At 41.9% G+C, this 13,300-nt stretch overlaps 2 protein-coding genes across 2 annotated transcripts; both read right to left on the bottom strand.

The window, feature by feature from the left end:
* Window positions 1–335: 335 nt before the first annotated feature.
* LOC103371688 (CDGSH iron-sulfur domain-containing protein 3, mitochondrial) lies at window positions 336–2,967 on the bottom strand. The gene is made up of 3 exons (XM_008301098.1): window positions 2,640–2,967; window positions 1,342–1,458; window positions 336–1,268 (listed from the first exon to the last, which is right to left on the bottom strand). Exons 1-3 carry the CDS (start codon window positions 2,724–2,726, stop codon window positions 1,083–1,085), a joined length of 390 nt encoding a protein of 129 aa, XP_008299320.1. The 5' UTR covers window positions 2,727–2,967; the 3' UTR covers window positions 336–1,082.
* A 789-nt stretch (window positions 2,968–3,756) lies between these two features.
* On the bottom strand, window positions 3,757–8,303 carry LOC103371689 (CDGSH iron-sulfur domain-containing protein 3, mitochondrial-like). The gene is made up of 3 exons (XM_008301099.1): window positions 8,086–8,303; window positions 6,183–6,299; window positions 3,757–4,656 (listed from the first exon to the last, which is right to left on the bottom strand). Exons 1-3 carry the CDS (start codon window positions 8,191–8,193, stop codon window positions 4,468–4,470), a joined length of 414 nt encoding a protein of 137 aa, XP_008299321.1. The 5' UTR covers window positions 8,194–8,303; the 3' UTR covers window positions 3,757–4,467.
* Between the last annotated feature and the right edge of the window lie 4,997 nt (window positions 8,304–13,300).

The following is a 13,300-nucleotide window of genomic DNA, read 5'->3' on the forward strand; positions in this document are numbered from 1 at the left end:
ATGTCTTTTTATACAGTGGATGTAAACTTCTGGTTTCAGCTGTATGTTGATCAATGGTCAGAATAAACAACCTTAAAACGTTTCAATCTGCCTGCATCACATAAAACCGAGTTACAGCATTAATCTGGTGTATTCTAAGCTGCAGTCTTTGCAATTTGCTAGTTGCATTGTTTAAAACACAATGCAACTGAAGTCAGTTACTTGTTCGGCCCTGTACAAAGAAATATCTGGTATTTGTAGTTTTTAAACAGACATTTAGAGCAGATGTGTGTCTGAAGTAAAAAGTGAAAATCTTGGTGTCAGAAATTGAAACAACAGCAACTGAAAAACCAAACTTCCCAGAAATACATTTATTTTTGTCTTAAATATAAACAAAACATTTGATCTTTTCAGTGTCGATGACAAATCAGACAGTCGCTGCAGAGACAGAAAAAGTCGATCAACCCAACTGGCAGCTCTGTGTATGTCGTGTATATTTCTTCGTTTAAATCAACAAATGCATGTACACATGCACAACATGTCCCAAAAGTTAAAAGACGAGCCCTGTTCTCATTTCTCAGCTTCTTGACCACTTTTCTCTCCTCCCAGCCGAGATGCGAATGAAGGAGGAACATTTTAAGAATTGAGAAATCCTTCAAGATGGCAGGTTCAGATCGATTTCTGGGTCACAGGCGGGAGGACGAAGGACGGAGGAGGCGAAGAAGCTCGAAATAGAGAAATGAGAGGAGCCTAATGTGACATATTCTATATGGAGGAGTGGTTTCCCCTGGAGAGGGAAAGCTCTGTGGGAGGAAATGACACTTTGATTCTGATTAGAACCTCCAAATGTTCACTAAAAGTACCATTACATCCTGTCTTAAAGTCTTAATCTGTGGATTTCCAGTGTGTTAATTAGAAACCGACCTGCAGAAACAGCATGGAAGCATCTGTACAGTCTCACAGTGAATCATATTATCACCCTGATGCAAGAGCAGCGTTAAAGTTTAAAGTGAAAATACTGACAAGAAACAAGATTCAAACACGTGTAACGTTCAGCAATGTTTTTGTGCGTTGATGCTCGGTTCAGCCTCCGTCCTCTTGGCTCAGGAGTCTCCAGGTTCGTGCAGCGGAGCAGATTTGATGAAGTCCTGTTTGTGGGTTCCGTCACAGTACGGAGGGTTGTTGGTGTATTTACATCCACACAGCCAAACCGTGGCGTCCTTCTCGGGGACGAAGCGATGCGGGGACAGGCCCTGGGCTTTGGTTTTGTGAGCTCCGTCGCAGAAAGGCTGAAACGAGACAGATGCGGTCAGAGGAGATGTTTGGATTTGTACCTCTTGTGCACTCAGACGGTGGTTCTACCTGCTTCTTGCTGTGTCCACATGTGCACCACGAGTAACGCTTTCCACCAACGAGGTCCACTTTGAAAGGCTTCTTAGACGGGATGACGGGATCAGGAGGAAGCGTGGACAGATTCACCTGAAGACAGAGGAACACTTCTTTAAATATAAGTAACTGTGTGTCACAGGGAGCTGCTTTCCTGTTCATCCATCCATTATCTATCATTTATACACCGCTTAATCCTCATTAGGGTCATGGGGGGCTGGAGTCTATCCCAGCTGACTCAGGGTGAAGGCAGGTTCACCTGGACAGGTAACCAGTCTATCACAGGGCTACACTTAGAGACAGACAACCAAGCACACTCACATTCACACCTACAGACAATTTACAATCACCAATTAACCTCAACATGTTTTTGGACTGTGTGGGAGGAAGCCGGAGAACCTGGAGAGAACCCACGCTGCACGGGGAGAACATGGAGACTCCACGCAGAAAGATCCTGGGTGTCCTCACCGGGACACGAACCAGCGACCTTCTAGCTGCGAGGCAACGATGCTAACCACAAGTCAGAATGGCCAGAAAAGCATGATGGCTTGCAAACTGCACACTCAGGCTGGATGTAGGACATGTGGGGATTTCTGGTGTACTACATTGGACCTACTATGTTTTGGGTCATAATAAATCTGTTTCTGACATATTGATATGGTCGTATGGAGACTGGAACAGTCTTCTTCCTGAAGGGGGCGGAGCCTGCAGCAGCTCAGCTTCATTTAAAGCTACAGACACTGAAACAATCTAAAACCAGGAGTCATACAGTGACGGAGAAATGAACCACCTTTATGTTATTTTGAGCTGAATAATTAAAACGCACATTTTTCTCACATTCACAGGAGACGGTCATTAATTAGCTGCAAGGGGGCAAAATACGGGACCTTTAAGTCTGAAAGTGTGCTGAGAAAAAAAGCTCTGGAGAACAATAAAGATCAGAAACCTGATGACAGATCTGATCAGTCTGATGGAAAACAGCTGCTCAGCAGGAGCTTCAATGTCACACACTAGGTGGCGCTGCTAGCCACAGTTCAGCCAGTCAGTCTGGGGCTTTTTCTTTTTCTCTCAAAAATAATTACAGCTGTCACATAATTTTGAACTCTACAAAGTGGTTCAATTGTAAGTTTAGGCAAAACATTATTATGAGCCTGGAAACTGTCAAACCGGCAGTTTGAATGAAACGAGCAGCTTGTATCAGTGACATAATCAGTAAAGTCAGGACCACAGAGGGACATTTATGAAAAAGCAGAGACTGACATGTGTGACTGTACCTTGCAGGCTGCCGTAGTTGGGATCCAAGGTTGTCTGAAGGTGAAAATAATCCATTTATGCTCCAGTTTGCTCACCAACGTGTTCATGTTTCCACTGACAGCAGCTAAAGGGGAGCTAGCTGTTAGCCGCTAGCTGCTAGCTGTCACTCAGGACCTGCGCAGCGGACACTGCAAAGACCGCGAGATTCAAGAAGTGGAGAATAAGGGGAATTACAGAGCAGCTACAGAAAGTAAAGACAGCACAATAAAATCAGTAAAACAGAAAGAAAAACAAAACTTCGTCAATCAGTGTCAGACTTCTCAGCCTGACAGTCGAGCGCGCTGATTGGAGGAATCCGCTTCCTGGAGAGTCACGTGTCAGTAGCTGAGCCAATCAGGAAGCGGCTTTCGGTCAACGGCAGACTGAACTGAAGTGATTGAAGAAATAAATAAATGTTTTTTCTCAGCCTTACGATGCTGCACTGTAATTTATATCCAATAATCAGAGCAGAGGATTTGTTAGGATCCGAACAGCACAGAAATATTTAGAATTTAATCTGATAATTGCACAATTTTCAAGTTACTTTGGAGTAAAATGAGTATAAAAATGTGACACAGCAGCGCTTCACAAACCATGTGCCTTGGAATAAGTATCTTTAAAATGATTATTTACAGCTATAATCACAAAAACTCAATTCTTTTTGCAATCAAAACACTCCACTGTCCATGTTCAGCCCGATGATAACTGATCAAACTACAGAGACCTACAATAAAACAATAAACCGTGTTTTTATTGCTCCTCAGCCAACTGTTAGGACAGTAACATGAATGATTAAATAGGTTCTGTTTGTAGCTAAAAAACATTTATGCAAACACACAAAGACGAAAATAGAAACGTTATCTAAAGCACTACAAGTCATTATAAAAGACCTGAATATTTCTGTCTGTCTAGTAATAAATGGACAAAAAAAAAAAAGAATTTATATTTTAAAAAAAGAGGAATAAATGAACCACAATTCTAAAATGTTGGAAAACCAACCTGATCATATGAATATATATCATAAGTTGAGGAGCATCACCTGTATGTAGGATGGAAGAGTTGTGAGTGAGTCAGTTAAAAAAATAAAATAAAATAGGGAATTGTTTTATATTTTATTCTGAGGTTTCATACAGTACATGACACAAAGCAAACACTCATAATGTAACACCAACATATATACGAACATGCAACATATTTTATAGTTTATAAAAATAATAATCAGACTCCAGCAGAGTTTGACACTGAATTCACTGAGTCATGCAGCAAAGCCCCGAAATTTATCGATTTCTTGTGGTTGATGATCATGAAATGCCCAATTACTGAATGAAATGAAAAATAAACTGGGTTCAGATTTGGTTTGATGAATAATTCTGCAGAGATCCACCATCAACACCGTTAAAATGTGCTTTTAAAAGAACTCTGCAGGACGTCCTTGAATGCTCAGATTTAGCAGCTACACTATTAACTATGATTTATCAGAAATCCACGGACCTGAAGTTAGGACGGACGTGCTCTTAATTTTTCCGGAGTGTTTCTTCACTGGGACCAGTCAGAAGCTGCTGTTAGCATCAGGATGCTGCTGCAGCTTCAGCCATTATGCATGTGTATAAATGTGTAAACATGATTTAAAAACAGTGCAATCTTCTCAAAAAAAACATCTGATCCACCCAGCATTGACAAGCAGCAGGAAATAATTTTTATTTAATATCAAAAATAATGATTTTTAGCCACACACACTGTAGAACAACATGACTCTGTTGCTTTGAGGTCGTTTTGCTGTGTTTTGGCCTCGCAGGGCTGAAATCGGCTTCATTTAAAAAGGCCTTTCACCGACTTCACTGCGTCCCGGAAGATGACTTTCAAATGTGACCCGTCGCAGTACGGAGCGTTTTTGGTTTGTTTGCAGGCGCACAGCAGCAGCGCCTGGTCTTTTTCAGGGGTGAAGCGAAGAGGAGAGATGCTGGGAGCAACTGTCCGGTGAGCGCCGTCGCAGAAAGGCTGGAAAACAGAAATAAAAAGAAGTGAAAACACAGGCTGTACCATTTACTTCTACAGAAACATGTTACGGTTTTTCACACCTAAAGTGCAAATTGTGCAAACTTTGAAGGGATAATTCTAGTATGTTTCAATCTAATTCAAGTATTTACCTTCAGTCTACCTAAGCTTAACTTTCCTATAATGAAGAATTGCATAAAACAATACATAAAACAGGCAGTGAAACTCGTGTGTGTCTGTTTCAGACGGCTAATTTCTGCATTTCTTTCCAGTCAGACTGAAAACAAACAATTATCATGATTCAGGTAAAACATTCTGGAGGAAGCGTGCACCTCCTGCACAGACTTATACTGTTTTATATGGTTCATTGTGTCCATAAATCTCTACGACGGAGAATTGAACATTAGCTCCACCCACAGAGACAAACATGAACAGGAAATACAGGATACAGTCACTTCAGCTAATCCCATCTGTTAGCTGTGTTACCGCGGTAACTATTCATGGTAAATGGTCTGCACTTTTATCCAAAGTGCTTTACAATGTGTTTCTCGTTCACACACACATTCATACACCAGTGGCGACAGAGCAGCCATGCAAGGTGCTGCCTGCCACTGGGAACAACTTCGGGTTCAGCGTCTTGCCCAAGGACACCTGGACTGTGGAGGGGATCGAACCAGCAGCCTTGTGATTGGAGGACAACCTGCTCGACCACCTGAGCCACAGCCGCCCATTCAGCCATAGTTCATCAGTACAGAGAATATCAGAATATCTTGATATCCACATTTTTTACTCTTTAAAATTGGGACTGGACCTAAAATCTACTTCCTGATGCTAATATCAAAGACACAGACTTTTTTAAAAACTTCTGCTTCAGTCCTTTTCCTTGTGTTCACATTTGTACATAAACAGTTCAGACGCTGGATTTCTGAATAACAATATTACTTTCTTTTTTTTTTTTTAACTTCCTGCCTTAAAGCGACGCTTGGCATCAACTCTGCACAACAAAGCCAACTGACCGAGGATCATGAACTCCTTGTTTGCTAAAAATCAGGCTCGTTAGTAGAAAGTGAGCCAAAAACATCTAGATGAACCAGTAAAGAAAACATTAAACCGGATGTTTGGTGCAGTTATTTAATATGTTAACGTGGAAGTTTGTATATTCTGTGACTGACCAACTATCTGTAATCTGATTACATCGGCTGGCCTTCAAACACCAGCGATGTACACGTCATAAAATGTCATAAAATGAAACCTACAGGTGTCATAAACTGCATTGTTTGTGGCTCTTGAATTTATCTGATCTCACTTTAAGAACCTGAAATAAACAACTGAGCTGTTTAAGGTGCATTTTTTTTTACACCTGACAACCGTCTTTGATCTTGTGTTCACCTTCATCTGTCTCCATCAGCAGCTTTCTAACTGGTAGGAACATAAGTGGCGGTAAATGAGCCGAGACCCTTCGTGAGCGACGTCCTGCTTCAGCCCAGGTGTGTCTGAAACCTGATCTCCTCTGCAGGTAGCCCACTCACCTGCTTCTTGCTGTGACCACAGGCGCACCAGGCGTAGCGCTTCCCAGCCGACACCTTCACCCTGTAGGGCAGCCGGCGGGCAGGGACGGGCTGCGTGGACTGGAGACAGCACTGGACCTGCAGGACGAGAACCAGAAATCAAAGCAGGAAGCTCTGTGGACAGACCCAGAGCTTTTTAACGGCTGGCTGAGGCTCCACACGTACGCAGGTTTTATATTTAAAACTGAAGCCTAAAAAAAGCTTATCAAGTGTTTCGACACAGCTGATACTCAACACAGCTGAGAAGCAACTCTGTGTTTATATGTAAGCATGCACAAAGTCCTGTTAGCAACGTTAGCAGCAGCTCTGGTTTGGTCAGTCTCTGCAGAAACCCAGCTGACACAAACAAAACAAGAGAACAGCTCACAAGACAACAATGTTCAGTTTGGGAGGAGTTCTACAAAAAGTGAGTGTTTGCAGACCTAAAACTGTACATAGGTGTGAATGTAGCATTTGTTAGCTTATCAAGGCTAGCAGCTGGAGTGGAACCAGTCATTGAAGATTTTCTTTAGCTGACGACAGACTTCGATAAAACAAAAGTCGATTTTCGGTTTGGAACAATTCTTTGACCTCAATATCCACCTCACACGTAGACTTTATGCCTCTATAACTAGATCACCCCACTTCCTCCTTTGGCTCCTGTCATATCTATTCTATCCACTAGAGGGCGCCTCAAGCTGCTCGCATGGGGTCGTTTTTTAAAGGAGGACAATCTGTTGTTACGATTTGAGTTCAAAATAAGAAACCTAAAATGAGCTAGTGTGCCGCAAACACTATTGTGTTATCCATCAACTATATACACTTTAATCCTCACTAGGGTCACGGGGGGCTGGAGTCTATCCCAGCCGACTTAGGGCGAAGGCAGGAGGCACCCTGGACAAGTCACCAGTCTATCACAGGGCTACACTTAGAGACAGACAACCAAGCACACTCACATTCACACCTACGGACAATTTACAATCACCAATTAACCTCAACATGTTTTTGGACTGTGTGGGAGGAAGCCGGAGAACCCGGAGAGAACCCACGCTGCACGGGGAGAACATGGAGACTCCACAAAGAAAGATCCCGGGTGTCCTCACCGGGACGCAAACCGGCGAACTTTTTTTTTTTTTGCGAGGCATCGATGCTAACCACTGCTCCACCTTGCACCCCCTATTGTTTTATGTTTATCTAAAATCCATTTAGGATTTCCTTTAGTCGGCTTCAACTGTAGCTGAAACAAACATTCAGTTTTAGTTTTACTGACCCATCCGTCCACCCCGACCTCCTCCTATTAGTTTACAAAGCCAGCAGAGTGCATTCAGTGGATCATTTATTTCACCTTCACATAGCGGGGAGATGGTTTTATTCACTTTGCACTATTGGTTGAAGAACTTGTATGATTTCAGACTCATGTTTTCTTTGGTTTAATACAGTCACAGAACAGGAGCATAAAGCTTTTTAAATCAGAGTTATCCTTCACAACATTGAGCTTTTTCTCTTTTACCAAGCATGAACCTTTGTTCTGGTGTCAGGAGCATAATCTGTGGTTCTCTGACACACTTCATGGACGTTAAAAATATAATAATAAGAATAATAAAAAAGCTGGAGGTTTAAGAAGCTCAGATGTTGCTACTCTGTGACCTCTGGTAACCTCCGTGTACTCTGGTGAACCCGCGGGTTCACTATCGGGGCTGAAGGTGAATCAGTGAATGAAGGCGTGTCTTTGTTTGCACAGAAAATAAGAGAAAGAGAGAAAAGCTGCTTTGCTCTCACCATGACTCAGCATTTACAACCTCATCAGCACAGACACATAGCAGAGTAAAGACACGAAGCTGCTTCAGACAGACAGACAGACGGACTGACGGACTGACGGACTCACTGCGGAAGAGGAGACCACCGGCGGCAGCAGCAGCGCAGGTCTCCTCCAGCTCTGTGCGCATCTCCTCTGCGCTGCGCCAATAATCCGGACGGCTGCTGCTGCGTTCATCGTGGCGCTAAATTCGACTGGGATCAAACTTTTCTGCGTCCTGAGGTGGACACACGAACAGCTGCTGCTCTAAAGTTCCAGGAAAAGTTCCAACATGGCTGCAGGAGCCGCTGATTGGCGCTGAAGAGCCGCCGCTCCTCCTCCTCCTCCTCCTCCTGCCTCCCATTCATCGTGTTTAAAGGTGAAATCCAGACAGAACAGAAGCTGCAGGAAGAAACAGGCTCCTCAGGACTCACGTTACAGCTAATCCCACCTCAGAGCGGCTCTATTTTGCTCATTAGTTTCCTTTGAATGTTGCGGATTTAATCACGCATGCGCACTTTGGCTGTCAGTGAATGGTTTAATAAACCAATCAGAATCTAGTTGGAGAAAACTTATAATTATGAAATACAACACACACACAAAAGAAACGACAATAAAAAAAAATATATTATTTCTGGGATCAGTCAAAATTCATGGAATTAAGACAACAATAAAAAGCAATTAAACATAAAAATAGAATAAATAAATAAATAAACAAATCGGCTGGTGAGCTTTAGGACAGTAAGTGATGGAGGTATCATCCACTGGTGTGCCAGGTTTTTACGTCCTTCCATGTTTGTCTTCATGTTAAAATCATTCTGTTCCTGACTGTTATTGTTAAATATGAAGTGGTGGCTCAGGTTGGAGCTGATCAGGAAGACATGAAAATGAAGGTTTTTTTATGGCATTATGGAAACTTCTGAACATCCTGAAAATGTGCAGACTCATGGAAATAAACTCCAAGAGATATGGACGTATGAAAGTGGCATCTCGCTCAATTTCCAAGATGCGAGACAAAATGAAGAAAAAAAAGGGCAGATGTCAGTTTAAGATGAAGATCATTCCTACCAGGTGGTGAAGCCGCCAGCTACACTGAGTGGACACAGAATGACTCAATAACTTATTACTAATAGTCATTTATATTCTAATCATATCAATAAAACCATCAAATGCTCCTTAGAAACACTTTTTTGGAGAGAAATTGCCAAAAAATATGGATGTAAACTGATTCTCTGGATGTAAAAATGATGCATACGAATTAATCTAAAGTATTCTTTACTCAGGGGCTGCAAGGTGCAGCAGTGGTTAGCACCGTCGCCTCGCAGCTAGAAGGTCGGCGGTTCGGGATCTTTCTGAATGGAGTCTCCATGTTCTCCCCGTGCAGCGTGGGTTCTCTCCGGGTTCTCCAGCTTCCTCCCACGCAGTCCAAAAACATGTTGAGGTTAGTTGGTGATTGTAAATTTTCTGTAGGTGTGAATGTGAGTGTGCTTGGTTGTCTGTCTCTAAGTGTAGCCCTGTGATAGACTGGTTACCTGTCCAGGTGAACCTGCCTTCACCCTGAGTCAGCTGGGATAGACTCCAGCCCCCCATGACCCTAATGAGGATTAAGGTGTGTAGATGATGGATGGACACATTAATCTAAAATATTCTTTACCCAGCATTTTAATCCTACGATAACTTAAAGAAGAAACAGCTCCAGACGCTGTGTGAGGCTGAAAAGGGAAAATACAGTTTGTAATGACCTGAATATTTCTCAGATTTCATGTTAAAATCCCACAGATTCCAAAAAACTGGTTTAGCGTCTGAACATCCACAATATTTTCATGAATATTCTGTAAAATATAACATCTCAGGTGTTGGTTTCTGTGTAAAATCAGCTGGAAGTAAATGAGTGAAGCGTTTACCTGAAGCCACGTCACGCTGCCAGTCACTCAACATCGACGAGAAAATGTAAAAACAGCTCAGTAAAATACATTTATTGACAAAAAAAGTCGTCTTAATTCGTCCTTTTAATTTTACACACAAAAATATCAAAATACTTTACAGGGCTTTTAATCTGAATATCGTCAAATTTGTTTTCGATCAATTCTCTCAAACTAATACACTGTACAACGACAACGTGCTTGTCCTTTTCAAAAGTCAGTGCTCGTTTCATTTAGTTTCTTTTAGTCAGGGAACAATGCATTTAAAATTATGCATAGTTATTACTTGGTATTCAGCAAATACATTTGAGAGACGTCACTGCATTTCATGCAATTCATTTCCCGACAGGTAAGTCGCTCTCCGTCAGACCTCATTCAGAGCCAGGTGCTTAAATGTTGCAATACATAAAAGATACACAGTACGACATTCATAACATGGATTATCTTGGTTACCCAAACTTCAAAGCTTAAAAGAATGAATGTGTCTTTACACAAACATATCAAAGTATACAACTCGTATCCCAACAAAATTTGAAAAGGTACTAAAAAACGATTTACAAGCGGGCCCGAAGCGCCCCAGTGCAACATGAGAAAGAAACCGCTCCAGAAATCCTTCGCTCCGAGTCCGGAGCCCGAGAGGCCCAGTCGGCCGGTGACCCGCGGACCTCCCCGCTCGGAGTCGGCTCATGTCTTTATCAACATATTCGACATTCCCCTTCTGTCGCTGCTACAGTATTTATCCCAGTTCCTTTCTGACGTCTACATGAGCTGCTAATGAAACAAACTAGAGATCACATGTGAGGGAGAAGGTCGCGCTCAAGGGCGCGAGTACTAGAAGTGGGAAAATATATCGAAAAGGAAACTAAACGAACCCCAAACTCTGACGGGAGGAGGATGAATTAGTGACGTTAGTTAGTAAAACCGAGGCTTCATCCACACCAGCAGGTTTTTATCTGAAAACCATTTCAATCGTCTGAAAACGGATCTGAAAGGTACTTTATCTTTTGAAAAAAACTTTCCAACAGTCCTTGAACTACTCATCGGTGAGCTGCTCTTCAATTGGATATTTCATCCAAATCACTTTTTTAAAAACTACAAATGAGCATAAATGACGTGTTTGCTAGTGACGTTTTCAGTGACTCGCTGTGACCGACAGTCACATGACAACAGAAACGTGGAGAGTTCTGGGTTGAAGTGCAGGCGGTGCTTTACGCTGAGCAGAAAGAAAACAAACATCAAAACAAACTAGAAATACAAAAATGGTAAATATCTGTCGGATGTAGAGTCAACACCAGTGGACACTTAGAAAAATGGACAACATGGTGATTATTTTGTTTTTAAATGTAATTTTGGTGCAAAAAATAATCAAAGGAATTCAACTGCTCCTTATAATTTGTGACCATTATTAACAACAATTATTAGAATCATATAATTATTTATTACTAATAATAAGAAGTATGTATATCACATACCTGTTCAGCTCTCAGGGTGTCGGTACTTTGAATTTATTGTCTAATAACCGCATTTGAACCAAAGTTTGCTTCACTGTAGTTCTGCAATAACATTAACTTGCTTTGTTCCTTTTTTTTTTCACATATTCATAGTTGCACGTAGCAGCTAAACACTCATTTTCCTTCCTGTTGCCTTTGTTTACATGCATGTGTTTACTTGTTGACTTGTTGCTGATTCTGATTAGAAAAGTTAGTGAAGCGTCCACAGTGTGAAGCCACAACTACATGTTTTTCTCCAGTGTTTTGTTGCTCACGTTAATTCTTGTTCTAAAAAAATGTGGCAAATAAATAATCGAAGAAATTCCACTTTTGCTGCTCTTTTCTATGATTTCTGTTTCCTTGTCTTTATACTTCTTTATACTGCAGTGAAAAATGAAAGAAAAAATGAAACCGGAACACAAAAAAACAGACATATGTGTGTCTGTGGCGTCCAAATGTTTCTGTATGTTCAGACTGAAACACAAACTGGGAGGTTTCGAGCTAAAATGGTTCAGTTTCAGGGTCCTAAAGCATCAGACGTGAACGCAGCAGATGTATTTCAAAATAAAAGCCTGCTGGTGTGGATGCAGCCTGAGGGAGCGGGAAGGAGAAGCTCCACGTTTGCGATTCAACAACAGCTCTCCCGCGTGCAGGCTTCACTTTTAGATTCTCTACAAGTCCTCGTTTCTCCGAAGCACGATCGACTAAAGAACATCCGAACACAAAAAAAAAAAAAAAAAAAAAAAAAAGAAGTACAATAGAAAAATGCTTTGACACTTTAGTTACCACTATATTCACACATTTCAACTGTTTGAAATCATCAGTCCGCTATCAAAAAGTATAAACGGGTTCCAGGAGGAGCGCTTCAGTTGAACTCCACGTACCCGAGATAAAAAACACTATCAAAGAAAGACGACCAAGAGAGAAGAAGAAGAAGAAGCCTTTGGGCTCAGGGTTTCTCTGTAGATCTAGCATCATTAAGGCATTATCTATCCAGTATTGCTAAAAGAACAACTAGACATGAAAAGGAATATCTATGTATGAAAGAAACGTAAAAAAAAACAAAAAACTGACACTTAGGACAGAGTGCAAAATACTCACAGAAATCAAAAACCTGTTAGTCCCTAGTGGCCTCTAGAAAGTACCTTCAGAAGGTTCTGTGACGATGGCTAATTTGCTGTTAGCTACTAACATGCAAAGTGCGCACTTGTTTAGGAAAAAAACAAAAAAACAACAAAACAATTTCTTACTTACAGTTTCCAAATGTTTGGTTTCGTCTGCTTAATCTCGATAGCAACTGGAAGGATATAAAAGTCTGTAGAAACTCTGGTGGATGAAACCTGCTGCTCTGACGATCTCGTTTAGTGGACGCTTTTTTTTTGTTTTTAAAAAACAGAAGCCGATGCCTTGAAGTGAGACGTTCGGTGGGCGTTTTCTATCCAGTGAAGGCTGCCGTGGTAACACGATGTGGACAAATAGTTGGCAGAGAGTCTGAGGTAAGAACTAGCTTAATGTTGAAATGCCACGAACCGCACGTTTAAACAAAAAAACATATTTTACCCTTTTTACGTAGCGGGAGCCTGGAGAGGCCGAGGAGGGATGAAATGTGGGGGCGAAACACAAAGGGAAGACAAAATATCAAGGAAGACAGTTGAGGTTGCAAGAAGTGGCAGAAGCGTGGAAACTCGAGCCGAGGAGGGAAACTCGGCGCGAGAGTTCGACCTTCACGCCGGCGTCGCAGCTCCTGCAGGGAGGAGCTCCGGCCCTGCAGCCCCGTTGGTCTAGCTAACAAATTAGTGCAATTTAAGAAGAGACCACTTGTATCCGTGCTCTCTGAAAGCTGCCTACGCAAAAAAATTCCTATGAGAAGAACCTCCGACATCGAGAGAATTT

Source organism: Stegastes partitus, unplaced genomic scaffold (genome assembly GCF_000690725.1).
Source record: "Stegastes partitus isolate 25-593 unplaced genomic scaffold, Stegastes_partitus-1.0.2 Scaffold1629, whole genome shotgun sequence".
Taxonomy (NCBI): Eukaryota; Metazoa; Chordata; class Actinopteri; family Pomacentridae; genus Stegastes; species Stegastes partitus.

What these genes read in the sequence shown, in the direction of transcription:
- LOC103371688 (XM_008301098.1), bottom strand. Translation starts at nt 2,726, where the DNA reads ATGAACACGTTGGTGAGCAAACTGGAGCATAAATGGATTATTTTCACC. An exon ending in CAACTACGGCAGCCTGCAAG is followed by an intron (nt 1,459 to 2,639) that starts GTACAGTCACAC and finishes CTCTGTCTTCAG; the next exon opens with GTGAATCTGTCCACGCTTCC. An exon ending in GTGGACACAGCAAGAAGCAG is followed by an intron (nt 1,269 to 1,341) that starts GTAGAACCACCG and finishes GTCTCGTTTCAG; the next exon opens with CCTTTCTGCGACGGAGCTCA.
- LOC103371689 (XM_008301099.1), bottom strand. Translation starts at nt 8,193, where the DNA reads ATGAACGCAGCAGCAGCCGTCCGGATTATTGGCGCAGCGCAGAGGAGA. An exon ending in CGGTGGTCTCCTCTTCCGCA is followed by an intron (nt 6,300 to 8,085) that starts GTGAGTCCGTCA and finishes CTCGTCCTGCAG; the next exon opens with GTCCAGTGCTGTCTCCAGTC. An exon ending in GTGGTCACAGCAAGAAGCAG is followed by an intron (nt 4,657 to 6,182) that starts GTGAGTGGGCTA and finishes TCTGTTTTCCAG; the next exon opens with CCTTTCTGCGACGGCGCTCA.